We start from the raw sequence: 20,901 nt of genomic DNA on the forward strand, positions 1-20,901 counted from the left end.
AATATGGCAACATATCTTAACAGCCACATGGTGGAAGGGACTTAGTAGATCTGAGGCTCTTTCCCCTGTTACCTCCATCATCCTCCAAATCCCACCAACATCAGCCGCCTCAGAGCGCAACTGGTCCTTGTTTGGGAACACACACACCAAAGCATGCAACAGGCTGACCAATACAAGGGTTGAAAAATTGGTGGCCATCCGGGCAAATTTGAGGCGTTTTGAGCCTGACAACGAGCCATCCTCAACAAGGTTGGAAAGTGACGGTAAAGATGAGGCCTCAGAGTCTGATGTTCAAGAGGTGGACATTGAGGAGGTCCAGGGAGAAGACATGGAAGCCTGAGAGGAAGACAACCAAAGCTTTAATTTCTGGACTATCACTTTACAGATGTATGTTGAAAATGTTTTTGGGAGATGCGATGGATCATTGGGGATCATTCAATATTCCCTTTCTTTTGTTGTTCAGTGAAATCATCCCATGTGGAGAGTCAACTCATTTAATTAAAGTTCAATTCGTAACTAAATTGTTTAAAAATAATAATTTGCAATTATGTCTACTTATGATAAGGTAAAAGGTTTATGTTTCTGTCTCCATATGATAAATATATATAGTATTAATATAAATGTGCATATATTCCTGTTAATTCCCACGGAAAGTTTCCACCTCTGAATATTTCCCTCAATGTGCAACCCTACTTCTATGAGCATCTTTCGGTCAGCTCTTGGGCTAAATTTGGTGGGACGACCTGTCCTAGGTAGATTGCCAGTGGTCTGGAATTTTCTGTATTTGTAGATGATCCGTCGAGCAGCGGAACGCTGTGCTTGGAATTGGATTTGTAACCCCTCCCAGACATCAATAATCTTTCTTCTGAGGGCCTCGGATAGGTATTTCAATCTTTGCATGATGTGTTACCACACACCCATATGGTTAAGACCAAACCATACCAAGTTTCTAATCTTTATGGAAGGCTGGACCCTCCCACTCTCTAACGATTTCCTAATCATTTGCACCTGTTTTGGTGAACGTGATACTAAGTTTAGGTGATGGTAAAAGGTAGGGGTGAACAAATGTTTTCTGCATAAGGAAATAGCATTTTTGTTCATTTGAATTGCATAACATTTTCAAATATTTTTTTCTGGTGTGTGATTTGTTAAATTGGGTTACCTTTATCAATGAATGTGTTTGGAATTTAGCTCAAATATACATCAAGGGGTCTGAATACCTTCCGAATGCACTGTGTGTGTGTAAGCAGCATTGACAGGAGCGCTCCAAACTAAATTTACAAAACTTGTAAATGGAATGAAATAAACCAAAACTTGTTTCTCTCAAGTGTAGCATAGGTTGTGCACTTTGAAAACAACATGTCCACTCCGACAAGGAGAACGGTAAAAGACAGGAATAATATATTAACATTAACAGAAATTACCGTAACCAAAGCAACAAACATTGTAGATTAGAAATGATGGTTATTAACAATAAATGTACTACTGGTGATATATGTAATGGGGAATTGATAGACATTAACGATCAACTGCAAACAATTCACAAAATGAAGTTATAAAACAATGAATGTGCACAAATTGTCAGGAGAGCGCATTCTGGAGAGAGAAGTGCATTGTGCATCTTAGACATACTCCCTTTCTTCTTGGATTGTGCAATACCTACGGCCTCCGCAAAGGATTCGTCTCAGCCTCCGCAATGGATAGTTCACTGAGATGGGCACAAATAAGACAGGTGTCTCGTGTGCCATAAACTCATATATATATATATCCTGTAGTAACCAAAAAAGTGCAAAACAAATATTTTTGAAAAATCTAAGTAGCCACCCTTTGCCTGGACAGCTTTGCACACTCTTGGCATTCTCTCAACCAGCTTCACCTGGAATGCTTTTCCAAAAGTCTTGAAGGAGTTCCCACATATGCTGAGCACTTGTTGGCTGCTTTTCCTTCACTCTGCAGTCCAACTCATCCCAAACCATCTCAATTGGGTTGAGATCAGGTGATTGTAGAGGCCAGGTCATCTGATGCAGCAATCCATCACTTTCCTTCTTGGTCAAATAGCCCTTACACAACCTAGAGGTGTGTTGGGTCAATGTCCTGTTGAAAAACAAATGATAGTCCCACTAAGCCCAAACCAGATGGGATGGCGTATCCCGGCAGAATGCTGTGGTAGCCATGCTGGTTAAGTGTGCCTTGAATTCTAAATAAAATCAGAGATAGTGTCACCAACAAAGCACCCCCCAAACCATCAGACCTCCACCTCCATGCTTCACGGTGGGAACCACACATGCAGAGGTCATCCATTCACCTACTCTACGTCTCAAAAACATGCCGGTTTGAACCAAAAATCACACATTTGGACTGAGACCAAAGGACAGATTTCCACCGGTCTAATTATCCATTGCTTGTGTTTCTTGGCCCAAGCAAGTCTTCTTCTTATTGGTGTCCTTTAGTAGTGGCTTCTTGGCAGCAATTCAACCATGACGGCCTGATTCACGCAGTCTCTTCTGAACAGTTGATGTTGAGATGTGTCTGTTACTTGAACTCTGTGAAGCATTTATTTGGGCTGCAATCTGAGGTGCAGTTAACTCTAATGAACTTATCCCCTGCAGCAGAGGTAACTCTGGGTCTTCCTTTCCTGTAGTGGTCCTCATGAGAGGCAGTTTTATCATAGCGCTTGATGGTTTTTGCGACTGCACTTGAAGAAACTTTCAAAGTTCTTAACATTTTCCAGATTGACTGACCTCCATGTCTTCAAGTAATGATGGACTGTCATTTCTCTTTGATTATTTGAGCTGTTCTTGTCATAAAATGGACTTGGTCTTTTACCAAATAGGGCTATCTTCTATATACCACTCCTACCTTGTCACAACACAACTAATTGGCTCAAACGCATTAAGGAGGAAAGAAATTCCACAAATTAACTTTTAACAAGGCATACCTGTTAATTGAAATGCATTCCAGGTGACTACCTCATAAAGCTGGTTGAGAGAATGCCAAGAGTGTGCAAAGCTGTAATCAAGGCAAAGGGTGGCTACTTTAAAGAATCTCAAATATAAAAAATATTTTAAACACATTTTTGGTTACTACATGATTCCATATGTGTTATTTCATATGTTGATGTCTTCACTATAATTCTACAATGTAGAAAACTGTAAAAATAAAGAAAAACCCTGGAATGAGTAGGTGTCCAAACTTTTCATAGGTACTGTGTGTGCCTAAATATTTCATTTAGGTAATATGAATAAATGATGGTTAGAGCCTAATAAGTGATAGTAATGGGCAGTCACTACAATCAAATGTTTCATTCTGTGTTGTTACCGCATTGAACCTACATAATGTATTCATAACATCTTTGAAAATATTAACCAACCTGAAACCGAACCAACCTCAAAAAGCTCAAATCACTCAGTACTATAGTGTACACTATTATTTCAGTCAAGACTTTCAATAGATTTTGTACATTTTTTAAAGGCTTATACACCTAGCCTAAACACTGACTTGCTCAGTGAATTAAGCGGTGTAGACAGGTTGAAGCAAAACAAAAAAGCCTTCGTTTTGGAGCTCGTATCTAGGCTACTGCCAGCATTGATGACGTCACGGCACACCCAGTGATCAAATAATACAGACAGGCCATTACAAAGAGTTGTAAGAAACACTTCAAATGGACCAAGTCATTAAACGGCAAGCAGGGCACAAAAACAATGGCGAACGTGCATAAAGATGGCACAATTCAGATATGACGTCCTTGTTTTAACACTGTATACACAGTTTTTATACTTTGGCGCGCGATATGGTTCAATGTGCCAATAAATCAGTACAATCTACTTTTTAGGTTTTTCACATTTCTGGTGTCTTGAAGCTAAAATTGGGATAGTGTATACTTTGCTAATGACCATACAAGAAAATAGTAAATGGAGAGCAATGTACAATACGGTGAACTTAGCAAAACAAGGAATTAGCACCTCCGCTATTGAGCAGTGCTCAAGTTGAGAAAAACGTATAGTCTACATCGATCATGTGCGACAGAATTAATCCATCTAGGCCTAGACATTGAACAATAAATGAGGCTGTGTGTGTGTGTGTGTTCTGACTGCTCTCCTTGCCGGAAGCTGGCTGTTGCCGTTGAATAGGATGTTAACAGCTGGCTACTGCTATGAAGGGTCACTTTGCTCTCAGGTCAACATGCACACTGACTATTAAACCAAAAGATAAACTAAATGGCTGAGGCATCGGTCTCCAACATTGTGTTAGGGCTGAACCATTTCCCTTCCTGTAATAGATACATTCAGACAACAGCCTACATAGCCTGTTTTAGAAAGTCAGGGGTCTCCTCACTACTTCCTATTCCATTTCAAAACTAATTGAACTGAAACACAGTACTACTGGGAGTTAACTCTTTTGACAATAAGGCATGATTGCTATGCATCCATTTGCAACAGCCAGTCCAGCTAGCTTGAGAAGAAAAGTAACATAAGCAAGAGGGTACAGTCAACTCGCCTGTTTACTCGGTCTCTGTGTTAGGGTGGAAATCACTTCACCGAGAGGGAGGTTCTCCACAATGGTTGTAAACAAAGGAGAGGCCAGAACAGCCATGACTGAGGCAGTGTTCTCACCATGTTAGTAGGTCTCAGCCCCTCCACATTTAAATAAACCCAGAAACAACCACAGAAGTAGGTCACGCATAAAAACGTATCTGGTCTCTCAACCAAGAGAAACTGCAGAGAACTAGTGGGAGGACTACTGAAGATGAAGGTTCATTTTAGAGATGCAGCCACAACAAAAAGACATAGCCTCTAGAGCTCTCTCCCCGTGGGAGGAACTGTCTGCCTAAAATACACCTACTGCTAGTATTAAGCAACATCACTTCAAGAGAGAGCAATACAATGATATGTAGGGCCTCAGACTGTGTTCAATACTGATCTGTCGGCTCTGGTAAGATTATGTCTGCAAAACATAAACATACTTAAAGTAACTGAGTGAAAACCTCACATATGCTGTGAACTCACACCCAAATAATGTTGCTGACTTCCTATACTCGTTTTTGTGGCCAAAGCATAAATTGCGTGGGGGAAACACTTAAAAAAAACCCACTTCAGACGTGTATCTCAAAACAGACGGTTTTAAAAATGCTTGTCATTTCCTCATGGAGTATGATATGAGCTGGCCAATCAGCGTTCTACCTCGCATGCATATTTTTAATGACCGGTATACACTCACACCATTCTGTTGTTGGTGTACGCCCAACACCATTACAAAACAGAAAACCTGCTTTTTAACATACTTAATTACCATTTTTTGGAAGGAAAACTATTTAACTCATATTGTAAGTAATTATAGGTCATATTTAATAGAAATCTGGAAACAATGAACCGTTACTTTAAAATAAAACACAGTAAAGTGTAGGGCTGGGCGATATGGCCAAAATATCATTACGATATTTTTAACAGTCTGTCTGTATATTATGTTTATGTTTTTGAATAATAAAAGTTCTAAATTTGCTTTATGAGTAGTGCATGACCCTAGGGTGGCAACACACATTTTAAGTGATTTCAATAAGTCTTTCTCCATTCTGATCGTTTCATACTGTTCAATTAAAACGTCAAACCCCCAAAAAAGTATACATTTTCATTAATTTCTGCCTTTCCTGCACTCATTTCCACACTGCCACGTAGGGCTGCACAATATGGGCAAAAAAATGTAGGCCTTATTTGAATACAGCGTTTGACATGACAATTAAAGAAATGCCAGGGAGGAGTTATTTTCAAACAAAGTGTTTCCTAGGGGACCCTATAATCTTTGAATAGATTAAATGCTCTCTTAGTTACTTCATGTACCTAACATATTCATGTTTTGCCTATTCCTCTTTGATTTAGAAGATAATGTTGCACAAACAACATGATAATTTAGGCCTATACCATCACTGGTATCTGGCTGTACAGCTAGCTACGTTAGCTCCGACTCAGTACATTTATTAGCTAGCTAGCCAGCTAATTAGCATTAGCGGATAACGAACTAGCGATTAGTATTAATGCGAACACGATTTAAAAGACAAACTAGATGTTCGCAGATGTAAGAAACAAACCAATTGTGTAATTATAGAGCGCTTATGGATTTAAATTAAGCAAAGTGGAAATAGCATTGTTGTCATCAACATTGTTGCATGACCATGCAGACTGAACTCTTATGTCTCGTGGTCAAGCAACAACAAATGCGTTCCTTCAGTGACAGGGGGCAGGGTTAGGTCTGTGTGGAAAGCGGCATGGAGAGAGACGAATCAAGTAGTGGAGTAAACTATAAAAATGTACGTTACACACAGTGTATCACACTTAACAAACCAAACATTGAAATACCATTATAGAAGGTAAAAACCCAAACCGGTCCGTGCATCAATACCGGTACATAGTAAAATACTGTATACCGCCTAGCCCTACAGTAAATCTAATTCCCCCCCAACTTTGTAGCCTAGCTGATGTGGAATCGCTAGCTAGTTAGCAGTGCGCTAGTAGCATCCCTTGTGCAAGTGACACCACTCCCCCTGAGACTTGAAGTAGGCTAGTTGTTCCCCTTGCTCCACAAAGGGATATGGCTTTTGTGGAGTGATAGTTAATGCTGCTTCATGACTGCAAAGTGTTGCTGTGCAGAAGATCACTGGTCCCTGGAAGCTCCTAACGGGCACTGCTAGTTAGCCAACACTCATTTTTCCTGAAACACTAGTAGTAGAGCATTTCCATCTAAAAGGACCCATGAGCATCAAAATGTGAAGTTCATAAGAACATATCAAATTGGAGGGTTAAATGATAGCTAAGAATCTTTATTTTGGGGAAATGAAGGCAGACACATTTCGGCTTCCTACTTCGCATCCTTCACTCATGCTGCCAAACATAACGTCGTAAAACTGACTATCCTACCTATCCTTGACTTCGGCGATGTCATTTATAAAATAGCCTCCAACACTCTACTCAGCAAATTGGATGCAGTCTATCACAGTGCCATCCGTTTTGTCACCAAAGCCCCATATACTACCCACCACTGCGACCGGTATGCTCTCGTTGGCTGGCCCTCGCTTCATATTTGTCGTCAAACCCACTGGCTCCAGGTCATCTATAAGTCTTTGCTAGGTAAAGCCCTGCCTTATCTCAGCTCACTGGTCACCATAGCAGCACCCATTCGTAGCACGCGCTCCAGCACGTATATTTCACTGGTCACCCCTAAAACCTATTCCTCGTTTGGCCGCCTTTCCTTCTAGTTCTCTGCTGCCAATGACTGGAACAAATTGCAAAAATGCTTTCTATTGTGTTATTGACTGTACGTTTGTTTATTCCATGTGTAACTCTGTGTTGTTGTTTGTGTCGCACTGCTTTGCTTTATCTTGGCCAGGTCGCAGTTGTAAATGAGAACTTGGGTCAGAAGTTTACATACACTCAATTAGTATTTGGTAGCATTGCCTTTAAATTGTTTAACTTGGATTAAACGTTTCACGTAGCCTTCCACAAGCTTGGGTAAGTTGGGTGAATTTTGGCCCATTCCTCCTGACAGAGCTGGTGTAACTGAATCAGGTTTGTAGGCCTCCTTGCTCGCACACGCCTTTTCAGTTCTGCCCAAAAATGTTCTATAGGATTGAGGTCAGGACTTTGAGATGGCCACTCCAATACCTTAACTTTGTTATACTTAAGCCATTTTGCCACAACTTTGGAAGTATGCTTGGGGTCATTGTCCATTTGAAAGACCCATTTGCGACCAAGCTTTAACTTCCTGACTGATGTCTTGAGATGTTGCTTCAATATATCCACATACTTTTCCATTCCTCATGATGCCATCTATTTTGTGAAGTGCACCAGTCCCTCCTGCAGCAAAGCACCCCCACAACATGGTGCTGCCACCCCCGTGCTTCACTGTTGGGATGGTGTTCTATGGCTTGCAAGCATCCCCCTTATTCCTCCAAACATAACGATGGTCATTATGGCCAAACAGTTCTATTTTTGTTTCATCAGACCAGAGGACATTTCTCCAAAAAGTATGATCTTTGTCCCCATGTGCAGTTGCAAACTGTAGTCTGGCTTTTTATGGCGGTTTTGTAGCAGTGGCTTCTTCCTTGCTGAGCGGCCTTTCAGGTTATGTCAATATAGGACTTGTTTTACTGTGAATATAGATACTTTTGTACCTGTTTCCTCCAGAATCTTCACAAGGTCCTTTGCTGTTGTTCTGGGATTGATTTGCACTTTTTGCACCAAAGCACGTTTACCTCTAGGAGACAGAACGCGTCTCCTTCCTGAGCGGTATGATGGCTGCGTGGTCCCATGGTGTTAGCACTTGCATACTACTGTTGGTACAGATGAACGTGGTACCTTCAGGCGTTTGGAAATTGCTCCAAAGATGAACCAGACCTGTGGAGGGCTACAACTTGTTTTCTGAGGTCTTGGCTGATTTCTTTTGATTTTCCCATGATTTCAAGCAAAGAGGCACTGAGTTTGAAGGTAGGCCAATTGACTCAAATGATGTCAATTAGCCTATCAGAAGCTTCTAAAGCAATGATATAATTTTATGGAATTTCCCAAGCAGTTTAAAGGCGCAGTCAACTTAGTGTATGTAATCTTCTGACCCACTGGAATTGTGATACAGTGAATTATAAGTGAAATAATCTGTCTGTAAACAATTGTTTGAAAAATTACTTGTGTCGTGCACAAAGTAGACGTCCTAACCGACTTGCCAAAACTATAGTTTGTTAACAAGAAATATGTGGAGTGGTTGAAAAACAAGTTTTAATGACTCTTCTAAAGCCATGACATCAGTTTCTGGTGTCCGACTTCAACTGTAGGTATTCCTCTAGTCCAGATGGGATAGGGCAGTGTGATGCGATTGCTTCGTCTGTGGATCTATTGGGGCAGTAAGCAAATTAAAGTGGGTCTAGGGTGACAGGTGAGGTGATATGATCCTTGACTAGTCTCTCAAAGCCCTTCATGATGACCGAAATGAGTGCTACGGGGCAATAGTCATTTAGTTCAGTTACCTTCGCTTTCTTTGGATACAGGAACAATGGTGGCCATCTTGATCTGAGGACACGGCTAGGGATGCCATCTGGGCCGGCAGCCTTGCGAGGGTAAACACCCTTAAAATGTCTTACTCACGTCGGCCACGGATAAGGAGAGCCCACAGTCCTTGGTAGCGGTGCCGCGTCGGTGGCACTGTGTTCTCCTCAAAGCGTGCGAAGGTGTTTAGCTTGTCCGGAAGCAAGGCGGTGCCTGCGACGTGGCTGGTTTTCCCTTTGTAGTCCGTGATTGTCTGTAGACCTTGCCACATACGTTGTGTCTGAGCCGTTGAATTGCGACTACTGTCTCTATACTTACGTTTTGCCTGTTTGATTGCTTATTCCCAGTCACCCTGCCATGGTTAAATGCAGAGGTTCGCACTTTCAGTTTTGCGCGAATGCTGCCATCTATCCACAGTTTCTGGATAGGGTAGGTTTTAACAGTCACAGTGGGTACAACATCTGCTATACACTTCCTAATAAACTCAAGTCACCGTATCAGTATATTCGTCAATGTTATTCTCGGAAGCTACCCGGAACATATCCCAGTCCGCGTGATCAAAACAATAATGAAGCATGGATTCCGATTGATTAGACCAGCGTTGAATAGTCCTTATAATGGGTACTTCCTGTTAGAGTTTCTGCCTATAGGAAGGGAGGAGCAAAATGGAGTCATGGTCAGATTTGCCGAAAGGAGGGTGGGAGAGTGCCTTGTAGGCATCCCGGAAGTTGGAGTAGCAGTGGTCGAGTGTTTTAGCAGCGTAAGTACTACAGTGGATGTGTTGATAGAACTTCGGCAGCCTTTTTCTCAAATTTGCTTCGTTAAAATCCCCAGCTACAATAAATACGGCCTCAGGATGTGGTTTCCAGTTTGCATATAGTCCAGTGAAGTTCTTTGAGGGCCATTGTGGTATCGGCTTTGGGGGGGGATATACACGGCAGTGACTATAACCGAAGAGAATTCTCTAGTTAGCTAATACGACCAGCATTTGATTGTGGGGTATTCTAGGTTGGGTGAACAAAAGGACTTGAGTTCCTTTATGTTATCACAATCACACCATGAGTCGTTAATCATGAAACATACACCCTCGCCCTTCTTCTTCCCGGAGAGATATTTATTCTTGTCTGCACAATGAACTGAGAACCCAGCTGGCTGGATGGACACAGACAGTATATCCCGAGAGAGCCATGTGTCCGTGAAACAGAGTATGTTAAATTCCCTGATGTCTCTGTGGAAAGAAATCCTTGCCCTGTGCTCGTCCACTTTATTATCAAGAGACTGAACATTAGCGAGTAATATACTCAGAAGCGGTGGGTGGTGTACGCTTCCTACGTCAGAAGACCACTCCGAGTACCTCTCCTCCGAAGCCGGTGTTTTGGGTCGTCCTCTGAATCAGTTCAGTTGCCCTGGGGGGTTCGAACAAAGGATCCGCTTCGGGAAAGTCATATTCCTGGTTGTAATGCTGGTAGTGCTGGTGAGGTACCACCGCTCTGATACCCAAAAGTTCTTCCCGGCTGTATGTAATTGCACAAAACTATTTCTGGGCTAATAAAAGTAAGAAATAATACATACAGAAAACAAAATACTGCAAAGTTTCCTAAGAGCTAGAAGCACGGCAGCCCTATCCGTCAGCACCATTGTCACCCACGTTCAGTGTATAATAAATCAGCTGCCAAGTTCTGCTTGAAAGCAGAGGATGATGTCTTGATTCTTTGCGTTTACGTCTTGCTCCAGTATACTGGGGTGATGTTGGTGTAAATGTGTCAACATATTTGAGGTGTTGGCGGCTGCATAGGCTATTCTCGTTGAGCATGGTGACATGCGGTTAACATTTTGTCCACAACTCTCTGTCCATCGCCGTTGTAATCTACTGGGAAGCCAAAATGTTCCCAAATGATGGAGTATACTCTAATTCTGGTTTATCGACCCCATCACACAGAACTAGTTCCCGGCTGTGCCTCACAAAAGGACGGTTTGAAATCCACCAATTAAGATCTTAATTTTGATTACAATGTGCACTCTAATTGTTTTCACGGAATAGCCTGAAAATATATTTACTCAAGGGGCGTAGGCATAACCTATAGCCTAGTGTTTTTATTATGTAAATATTTATTTTTTATGTATTCATTCGGGTTCACAGTGCGGACCAAACCGGTACGAATATGTTACACGGTCCTCCCTTCCACGGGCATTCTTTTGTTTAGCTCATAACTGTTTTCTTTGTCTTTCTGTTGTCTGGTTGTCAAACCAAGAGTGTTAAAACAGTCTGAGTCTGGACAACGCCTCCCTCTCTGTCCATCTCTCCCTCTACCTCACTCTCACTCCAGTTAATGTCACCTCTCCCAGCTCTTACTGACACCTACACATGAGCCCCCTCTTGTTCCATTTACTGTAACCAGCATCCTCACCCACTGAGCACCGACCAACACCAGATGTCCATGAACGCTGAAAAGTAGTTCAAATTTGGTCAGTCCACCCTGGCCTTGGATGTTAATGTCCAAATATGGGATCAGATTTGGTCCGGTCCATCATAGATGTGTGTTGCACGAGTTTGGATAGCACAGTACAATGAGTAGAGCAAAGTAGAGTACAATACAGTATAATGTACTATACTCTACCATACGCTACTGGACTGTACAAAACGCTACCCTACTCTGCTCTTCTTTGCTGTGCATTAGATTCATAATAATGTATTTCTGTGTAGTACAGATCAGGGACCCATGATATAATTCAGTTATCATAATTCCGTCACCGGGTGTAAATCCACTTCACTTGCTGTAGTTCAATAGCCCAAATATTTGTTTTCCCAAACTCAAGGTGCCATGTCATAGTTGACAAGCCATACTTTCTACAGACTTCTTTGAATCTTAAATTTGGAGCAGATACACTACACACACAAAGAATGTGGACACCCCTTCAAATGAATGGATTTGGCTATTTCAGCCACACCCGTTGCTGACAGGTAGAGGTCGACCGATTATGATTTTTTAACGCCGATACCGATTATTGGAGGACCAAAAATAGCAGATACCGATTAAATCGGCCTATATATATATAAATATTTTTGTAATAATGACAATTACAACAATACTGAATGAACACTTATTTTAGCTTAATATAATACATCAATAAAATCAATTTAACCTCAAATAAACAATGAAACATGTTCAATTTGGTTTAAATAATGCAAAAACAAAGTGTTGGAGAAGTAAAAGTGCAATATGTGCCATGTAAGAAAGCTAACGTTTAAGTTCATTGCTCAGAACATATGAAAGCTGGTGGTTCCTTTTAACATGAGTCTTCAATATTCCCAGGTAAGAAGTTTTAGGTTGTAGTTATTATAGGAATTATAGGATTATTTCTCTCTATACGATTTGTATTTCATATACCTTTGACTATTGGATGTTCTTATAGGCACTTTAGTATTGCCAGTGTAACAGTATAGCTTCCGTCCCTCTCCTCGCCCCTACCTGGGCTCGAACCAGGAACACATCGACAACAGCCACCCTCGAAGCAGCGTTACCCATGCAGAGCAAGGGGAACAACTACTCCAAGTCTCAGAGCGAGTGACGTTTGAAACGCTATTAGCGCGCACCCCGCTAACTAGCTAGCCATTTCACATCAGTTACACCAGCCTAATCTCGGGAGTTAATAGGCTTGAAGTCATAAACAGCGCAATGCTTGAAGCATTGCGAAGAGCTGCTGGCAAAACGCACAAAATTGCTGTTTGAATGAATGCTTACGAGCCTGCTGGTGCCTACCATCGCTCAGTCAGACTGCTCTATCAAATCATAGACTTAATTATAACATAATAACACACAGAAACACGAGCCGTAGGTCATTAATATGGTCGAATCCGGAAACTATCATCTCGGGAAAAAAATATTTCAGTGAAATACGGAACCGTTCCGTATTTTATCTAACGGGTGGCATCCATAAGTCTAAATATTCCTGTTACATTGCACAACCTTCAATGTTATGTCATAATTACGTAAAATTCTGGCAAATTAGTTCGCAACGAGCCAGGCGGCCCAAACGGTTGCATATACCCTGACTCTGCGTGCAATGAACGCAAGAGAAGTGACACAATTTTACCTGGTTAATATTGCCTGCTAATCTGGATTTCTTTTAGCTAAATATGCAGGTTTAAAAAATATATACTTCTGTGTATTGATTTTAAGAAAGGCATTGATGTTTATGGTTAGGTACAGTCGTGCAACGATTGTGCTTTTTCCGCAAATGCGCTTTTGTTAAATCATCCCCCGTTTGGCGAAGTTGGCTGTCTTTGTTAGGAAGAAATAGTCTTCACACAGTTTGCAATGAGCTAGGCGCACCAAACTGCTGCATATACCCTGACTGTTGCAAGAGAAGTGACACCATTTTTCCTAGTTAAAAGAAATTCATGTTAGCAGGCAATATTAACTAAATACGCAGGTATAAAAAATATATACTTGTGTAATGATTTTAAGAAAAACATCAATGCCTATGGTTAGGTACATGTTGGAGCAACGACAGTCCTTTTTCGCGAATGCCACCGAATCAGATATATGCAACGCAGGACACGCTAGATAAACTAGTAATATCATCAACCATGTGAAGTTAACTAGTGATTATGATTGATTTATTGATTGTTTTTTATAAGATAAGTTTAATGCTAGCTAGCAACTTACCTAGGCTTCTTAATGCATTCGCGTAACACGCAGGCTCCTGGTGGAGTTCAATGTAATAAGGTGGTTAGAGCGTTGGACTAGTTAAACGTAAGGTTGCAAGATTGAATCCCCGAGCTGACAAGGTAAGTTCTGCCCCTGAACAAGGCAGTTAACCCACCGTTCCTAGGCCGTCATTGAAAATAAGAATGTGTTCTTAACTGACTTGCCTAGTTAAATAAAGGTGTAAAAAAATACATAAACATTTTTTATTTTATTTTTTGTCCAAATCGGTGTCCAAAAATACCGATTACCGATTGTTATGAAAACTTGAAATCGGCCCTAATTAAATCGGCCATTACCGATTAATCGGTCGACCTCTACTGACAGGTGTATAAAAATCGAGCACACAGCCACGCAATCTCCATATAAAAACATTGCAGTAGAATGGCCTTACTGAAGAGCTCAGTGACTTTCAACATGGCACAGCATACAATGACATTCTAGACGATTCTGTGCTTCCAACTTTGTGGCTACAGTTTGGGGAAGACCCTTTCGTACTTCAGCATGACAATGCCCCTGTGAACAAAGCGAGGTTCATAGAGAAATTATTTGTCAAGATTGGTGTGGAACTTGACTGGCCTGCACAGTTCCCTGACCTCAACCCCATTGAACACCTTTGGGATTAATTGGAACGCCGACTGCGAGCCAGGCCTAATCCCCCAACATCAGTGCCCGACCTCACTAATGCTCGTCGCTGAATGGAAGCCTTCCCAGAAGAGTGGAGGGAGTTGTGGCAGCAAACAGGGGACCAACTCCATATTGCCCATGATTTTGGAATTAGATTTTTTTTTCGACGAGCAGGTGTCCACATACTTCTCGTAAGTAGTGTATTTAACTTCTTATGGCTGGGGGCAGTATTGAGTAGCTTGGATGAATGCCCAGAGTAAACTGCCTGCTACGCAGGCCCAGAAGCTAAGATATGCATATAATTGGTAGATTTGGATAGAAAACATTCTGAAGTTTCTAAAACTGTTTGAATGATGTCTGTGAGTATAACAGAACTCATATGGCAGGCAAAAACCTGAGAAAAAATCCAACCAGGAAGTGGGAAATCTGAGGTTTGTAGGTTTTCAAATCTTTGCCTACCCAATATAGTGTCTATGGGGTCATATTGCACTTCCTACGGCTTCCACTAGATGTCAACAGTCTTTAGAACCTTGTTTCAGGCTTCTACGGTGAAGGGGGAGAGAATAAGAGCTGTTTGACTAAGGGGTCTGGCAGAAGGCCATGAGCTCAGTCAGGCGTGCGTCCGTGAGAGGTAGCTGCGTTCCTTTTCATTTCTAAAGACAAAGGAATTGTCCGGTTGGAATATTATTGAAGATTTATTAATAAAACATCCTAAAGATTGATTCTATACATCGTTTGACATGTTTCTACGAACTGTAATGGAATTTGACTTTTCGTCTGGCCTGTGCCTCGTGAATTTGGATTTGTGAACTAAACGCGTGAACAAAAAGGAGGTATTTGGACATAAATGACGGACATTATCGAACAAAACAAACATTTATTGTGGAACTGGGATTCCTGGGAGTGCATTCTGATGAAGATCATCAAAGGTTAGTGATTAATTTTATCTCCATTTCTGATTTTTGTGACTCCTGGCTGGAAAAATGGCTGTGTTTTTCTGTGACTAGGTGCTGACCTAACATAATCGCATGGTATGCTTTCGTCGTAAAGCCTTATTGAAATCGGACACTGTGGTGGGATTAACAACAAGTTTATCTTTAAAATGGTGTATAATACTTGTATGTTTGAGGAATTTTCATTATGAGATTTCTGTTGTTTGAATTTGGCGCCCTGCACTTTCACTGGCTATTATCATATCGATCCCGTTAACGGGATTTCAGCCGTAAGTTTACAGAGTTATTGGAAAACGTGGCCACATAAAAATCTGTGGGAGATTTTACAGTAATTCTGTTACCAAAGTATGCATCTGCACAGTTCTTTCACCAATTTTTCTACAGAAATTGTTAAAAGTAATCCTTGTGCATAGAGTTGTATGGTTTGTTAAACTTTGAAATCATGGTTTTTGTTTGGTATACATTTCAGAGTGGAAAAAAACTAGCAAAGCGTAATTCCGTTACTGTGAAATTTTCCAGTAGCACACACAGTAGCAAATACAATAGCATCTTGTAGGGTAGCCAGCAGATCCGACCCGCTTGCTTACAGCTGCACTGGGGTCGGACAGGCTTCTTGGGTAGATTACGACAACGCGGAGCCAGCGCAATATATGGCTCGGAAAAAACATACATCAATCCAGGGATGAGAAATACGCTGTACTCTGAATTGTCCCATTATCCCAACTGTTACACCGAGAAGATTGAACTCCTGCTAGTTTCAGTAAACAACCTTTTTCATCCTCATGCTAGCTAGCAGTAGCCACAGCAGCCATTATGGAATGTCACGTTGAACAACAAAGAAACTGATTGGCCCATTAATGGCCATTTCTCATTCCTGGATACAGGTATGTTTCCCGAACCATATCTCGGGCCGCTTACGGGGGGTGGTCTTAAACAGGAAGCCTGTCCGACCCTAGTGGAGCTGTAAGCAAGCGGGTCAGATCTGCTGGCTACTTGTAGGGGAGAAAGGACACTTGCTGCTCCACTTGCTTACACTAGCCTAAACCTTTTCCCATGGCTCATGAGTTACAACCTCCATTGGACAAACACCCAGCTCTTTAAATCAGACCCCATCTGTAGGCTACTACACCACAGAGTTTGTTTTAATTAGGCTGCAACACCTTTGAAACTCGTATTGGGACAACATCTCTAGAATTCCATGATGCTACTTGCTTGTTTCCACAAAACCACAAATTATAGCATAGTGTGGAATCCGAGCTTCCAATGAGAGTAGTAGCAGAATCTCTTTTGATTGGGAGGCCATGGCTCGACTTGGGCATATTGCTGCATGAAGGCTTCTCAGTCTCACTACTAAACCATTACGGAAAAGATACACCAGGAGCATATTTTCAATCCATTCATAACCAGAGACAGATATTTTAGTGCAAAAACAAACCAGGGAAATAGACTGAGTAGGGCATACTGTAAGTTGGACATACTTAGGGGTGGGACATACAGTGCATTCGGAAAGTATTCAGACCCCTTGACTCTTTCCACATTGTTACGTTAGGCCTTATTCTAAAGTTTTCCCCCATCAATCAACACACAATACCCCATAATGACAAAGCGAAAACAGGTTTTTAGAAATGTTTGCAAAACAGAAATACCTTATTTGCATAAGTACTCTGACCCTTTGCTATGAGAATCGAAATTGAGCTCAGGTGCATCCTGTTTCCATTGATCATCCCTGAGATGTTTCTACAACTTGACTGGATTCCACCGGTGGTAAATTCAATGGATTGGACATGATTTGGAAAGGCACACACCTGTCTATATAAGGTCCCACAGTTGACTGTGCAAGTCAAAGCAAAAACCAAGCCATGAGGTCAAAGGAATTGTCTGTAGAGCTCCTAGACAGGATTGTGTCTAGGCACAGATCTGGGGAAGGGTACAAAAAAATGTCTGCAGCATTGAAGGTCCCCAAGAATACAGTGGCCTCCATCATTCTTAAACGGAAGAAGTTTGGAACCACCTAGAGCTGACCACCTGGACAAACTGAGCAATCAGGGGAGAAGAGCCTTGGTCAGGGAGGTGACCAAGAACCTGATGCTTACTCTGCCAGAGCTCCAGAGTTCCTCTGTGGAGATGGGAGAACCTTCCAGATGGACAACCATCTCTGCAGCACTCCACCAATCAGAGTAGCCAGATGGAAGCAGTAAAAGAAGGCACATAACAGCCCGCTTGGAGTTTGCCAAAAGGCACCTAAAGAACTCTGACCATGAGAAACAAGATTCTCTGGTCTGATGAAACCAAGGTTGAACTCTTTGGCCTGAATGCCAAACTTGACGTCTGAAGGAAACCTGGCATCATCCCTACTGTGAAGCATTGTGGTGGCAGCATCATGCAGTGGGGGTGTTTTTCAGCAGCAGGGACTGGGAGACTAGTCAGGATAGAGGAAAAAAATGAACAGAGTAAAGTACAGAGAGATCCTTGATGAAAACCTGCTCCAAAGCTGGGGCCAATGTTCACCTAACAGGACAACAACCCTAAGCACACAGCCAAGACAACGCAGGAGTGACTACGGGACAAGTCTCTGAATGCCCTTGAGTGACCTAGCCAAAGCCCGGACCTGAACACGATCGAACAACTCTGGAAAAACCTGAAAATAGCTGTCCTATCAAACCTGACAGTGCATGAGAGGATCTGCAGAGAAGAATGTGAGAAACTCCCCAAATACAGGTGTGCCAAGCTTATATCATCATACCCAAGAAGACTCAAGGCTGTAATCACTGGCAAAGGTGCTTCAACAAAGTACTGAGTAAAGGGTCTGAATACTTATGTGAATGTGATATTTCCATTACATTTTTATAAAAGTGCAAAAATATCTAATAACCTGTTTTTTCTTTGTCATTATGGGGTATTGAGTGTAGATTTTCATCAATTTTAGAATAAGGCTATAACGTAACAAATATGGGGAAAAGTCAAGGGGTCTGGATACTTTTCGAATACACTGTACTTGGACAAATCAGGTATGAGTAACAAACATACCAAATTCATTCCAAGGTTGCAAAAAAAGATGGTTGGCTTGACTCCCGTCCATAGCAGTCTCAACTAGCTCTCTAGTGACAACTCACAAAATACATAGCTAGAAAACATACATGGTACAAGTGGCAACAGATGGGGACACTTGACTGAAGAGGAAGAGACTCTCCAGTCAAAGGAGGTTTTCAGTGTTCCGTGATATAGAGAACTAGCCATGACTCACAATAGTTCGAGAACCCAAGCTAAGGGGGAAACTCAAACACAGTGAATTAGACAAAGTACTTGTCATTCTCCTCGAATAGCTAGTGCCTGATTAGTAAAGTCAGTGCAGGTGGTGCATGAGGTACTGTAATATTACCAACCCAGATTAGTACGTTACCAGTATTGCCTATAAAAATCATAGGGATGGAAAAAACACTAAGGTTACTGTACTAACGTTAGCCTACTAATTTACAGTACCTAGCTAGACCCCACCACGTATCCTAGAATGAATGACGACAACTGTCACTGTGCATCTTAAAAGTAACATGGATTAGCAAACTAGGTTAGGATGTAGCTAAAGCAGTTAGCTACTTAACGAAAGTTTAGTACTGTTACGGTCAAGACAACATTCTATTCGGGCTACAGCTGACTGTACTATAGTTACCTACAGTAGCTAGTCATATTCTATAACGTTAAATTCGTCACCATCTTTTCAGAAAAAAAGGCAGCTAGCGTTAGCTAGCTAACTTGACTAATATAACCCGAATATAGCAACATTGTAGCTACCTATAACACAAGTTATGAAAATCGCTAGCTAACATTAGTTAGCTACCTAAATGTTTTCCATTTCAATAACGTTAGCTAGTTAGCCTAGCATGTAGATAGCAAATCTATCCAATTCTAGCGCACTCTAGCTAGAAATCAAATATTATCTGGCTCGCTAACTAACAACAACAATAACAACTCACTAGGTAGTTAAACACTGATTGAATGTTTAGCAAATATTGACTATGTAGTAGATAGCCAGCTAGCTACTGTTACCGCAACAATGTGGAAGTTTGGTGTTAGAATCGGCCTTTGATCCACAACTAGACCAAACCACACTGGCTGGCCGCATTTCTGGCTACAAGAAGAGGCAGACAAACCCCAGACTAACAGCTAGCTAACGTTAGCTATTTATCTAGCTAGTCCAGTCTAGACGAGCTTACCTTGCTTACTCTCTATTTTCCCCGACATTTCGAAGCAGAGACGGTAACGTTAAACAAATGAAATCCAGGGAGGTATGTTGTCCGTTTATTCTCTTTTAATCCCACATCCTTTAGCCAAAGCACTTTAGCTCGGACCGTTCCGACGCAAATACAACAGCCAGCCAGACCCCGATGATGATGATGATGATGATGATGGGTAGACTAGCAGCAGACAACTCGGTGCTGTATCACAATCAACACCTCCCTCTTGCGGCTGGAATTAAGAAATGTGGGCGCACGGGACGGAAAGGTGTGCCCTCAGGTGATGGATTTAGCTAGACTAATCAGATTCAAGAGAGAGAGGGAGAGACGTTATTGACTCTCTTTTTTAATTATACATGGTTCAGTATAGGAAATAGGAGAGAAAAAAAAAATTGTACATATTATGGTTTTAGTGGAGTATGCAGCCCATATTATTCAAAAACAGTAGCTAATTGCAGTGGCATGTATTCATGGATGCCAAGGGATGCCAGGCCTCCCCCAAAAACAAATAAAACATATTTATAAAATAATTTATCTTTGGTCTCTGTGTTTTCAAAAGTTTCCTTCAATTTGCACGAGGCTGAATGTATCTCACTGGAAAAAGCATCAAACTGAGCGAAACAGCGCTCCTCTGTTTCTGTATGTGTAGGCCATCTATCTGATGCTGTCTGGTCATAAACAGTATGACATTGTTGCCGCCAATAGCATTGAATGCAAGGGAAGCCAGCAATCATTTGGCCTCGCTTGAGAAAAAAAGTAGAAAGTAATAGCCAATCAGCATTGAGCTAAAACGATTCAGCTCAACTGTGTAAAGGAACGCCAGTTTGGATTAGGCTTCACTCCATCACATCGCATCAAGAGCAATATGTCATTGACAGAAACAACTTGAATTGTTGCATCTTGTTGTGTTGTTGTCCTACGGTGGCTAACTAGCTAGCTAAAATGGTCTGTTTCCTAAATTAGCCACGAATGGAGATAGGGATTTGGACTTGGTGTGTGGTTTTACTTATCTCCGTACTGGCCAATGATTATAATGGCGATTCTGATCCAACCATACATTCATACTTTGTGCCCCTGGACTGAGAGGATGTAGAAGTCTAATGTTAACTAGCTAACGTTGTCCATGAAATGAAGTTAGGCTTGCGAGCGAGCATTTTAGCCAGGTAGCCTAGGACAACAAAAAATAAAAGTGTGTACTGTATGACAGTCATAGACCATTTAATCAACATAATATATGTCACTTAGCAGATGCTTTTATCCAAAGCAATTTACAGTCATATGGGCATACATTTTACGTATGGGTGGCTCCGGGAATCAAACCTGCTACCCTGGCATTCATTACAAACACCATGCT

General features: G+C 41.6%; 1 protein-coding gene across 6 annotated transcripts in view; it reads right to left on the reverse strand.

The window, feature by feature from the left end:
* LOC139545716 (rap guanine nucleotide exchange factor 1-like) overlaps nt 1-19,716 on the reverse strand; it is a 51,381-nt gene extending 31,665 nt beyond the window's left edge. For 3 of the 6 annotated variants that reach the window (XM_071353778.1, XM_071353777.1, XM_071353776.1), the window contains exon 1: nt 19,527-19,716. In XM_071353778.1, the coding sequence (XP_071209879.1) occupies nt 19,527-19,554 (28 nt within the window). In that variant the 5' untranslated portion in view covers nt 19,555-19,716. The remainder of the gene's footprint in view (nt 1-19,526) is intronic. The other 3 variants (XM_071353781.1, XM_071353779.1, XM_071353780.1) reach the window with 1 other exon arrangement.
* Between the last annotated feature and the right edge of the window lie 1,185 nt (nt 19,717-20,901).

The sequence above is a fragment of the Salvelinus alpinus genome, chromosome 19 (genome assembly GCF_045679555.1).
Source record: "Salvelinus alpinus chromosome 19, SLU_Salpinus.1, whole genome shotgun sequence".
NCBI lineage: Eukaryota > Metazoa > Chordata > Actinopteri > Salmoniformes > Salmonidae > Salvelinus > Salvelinus alpinus.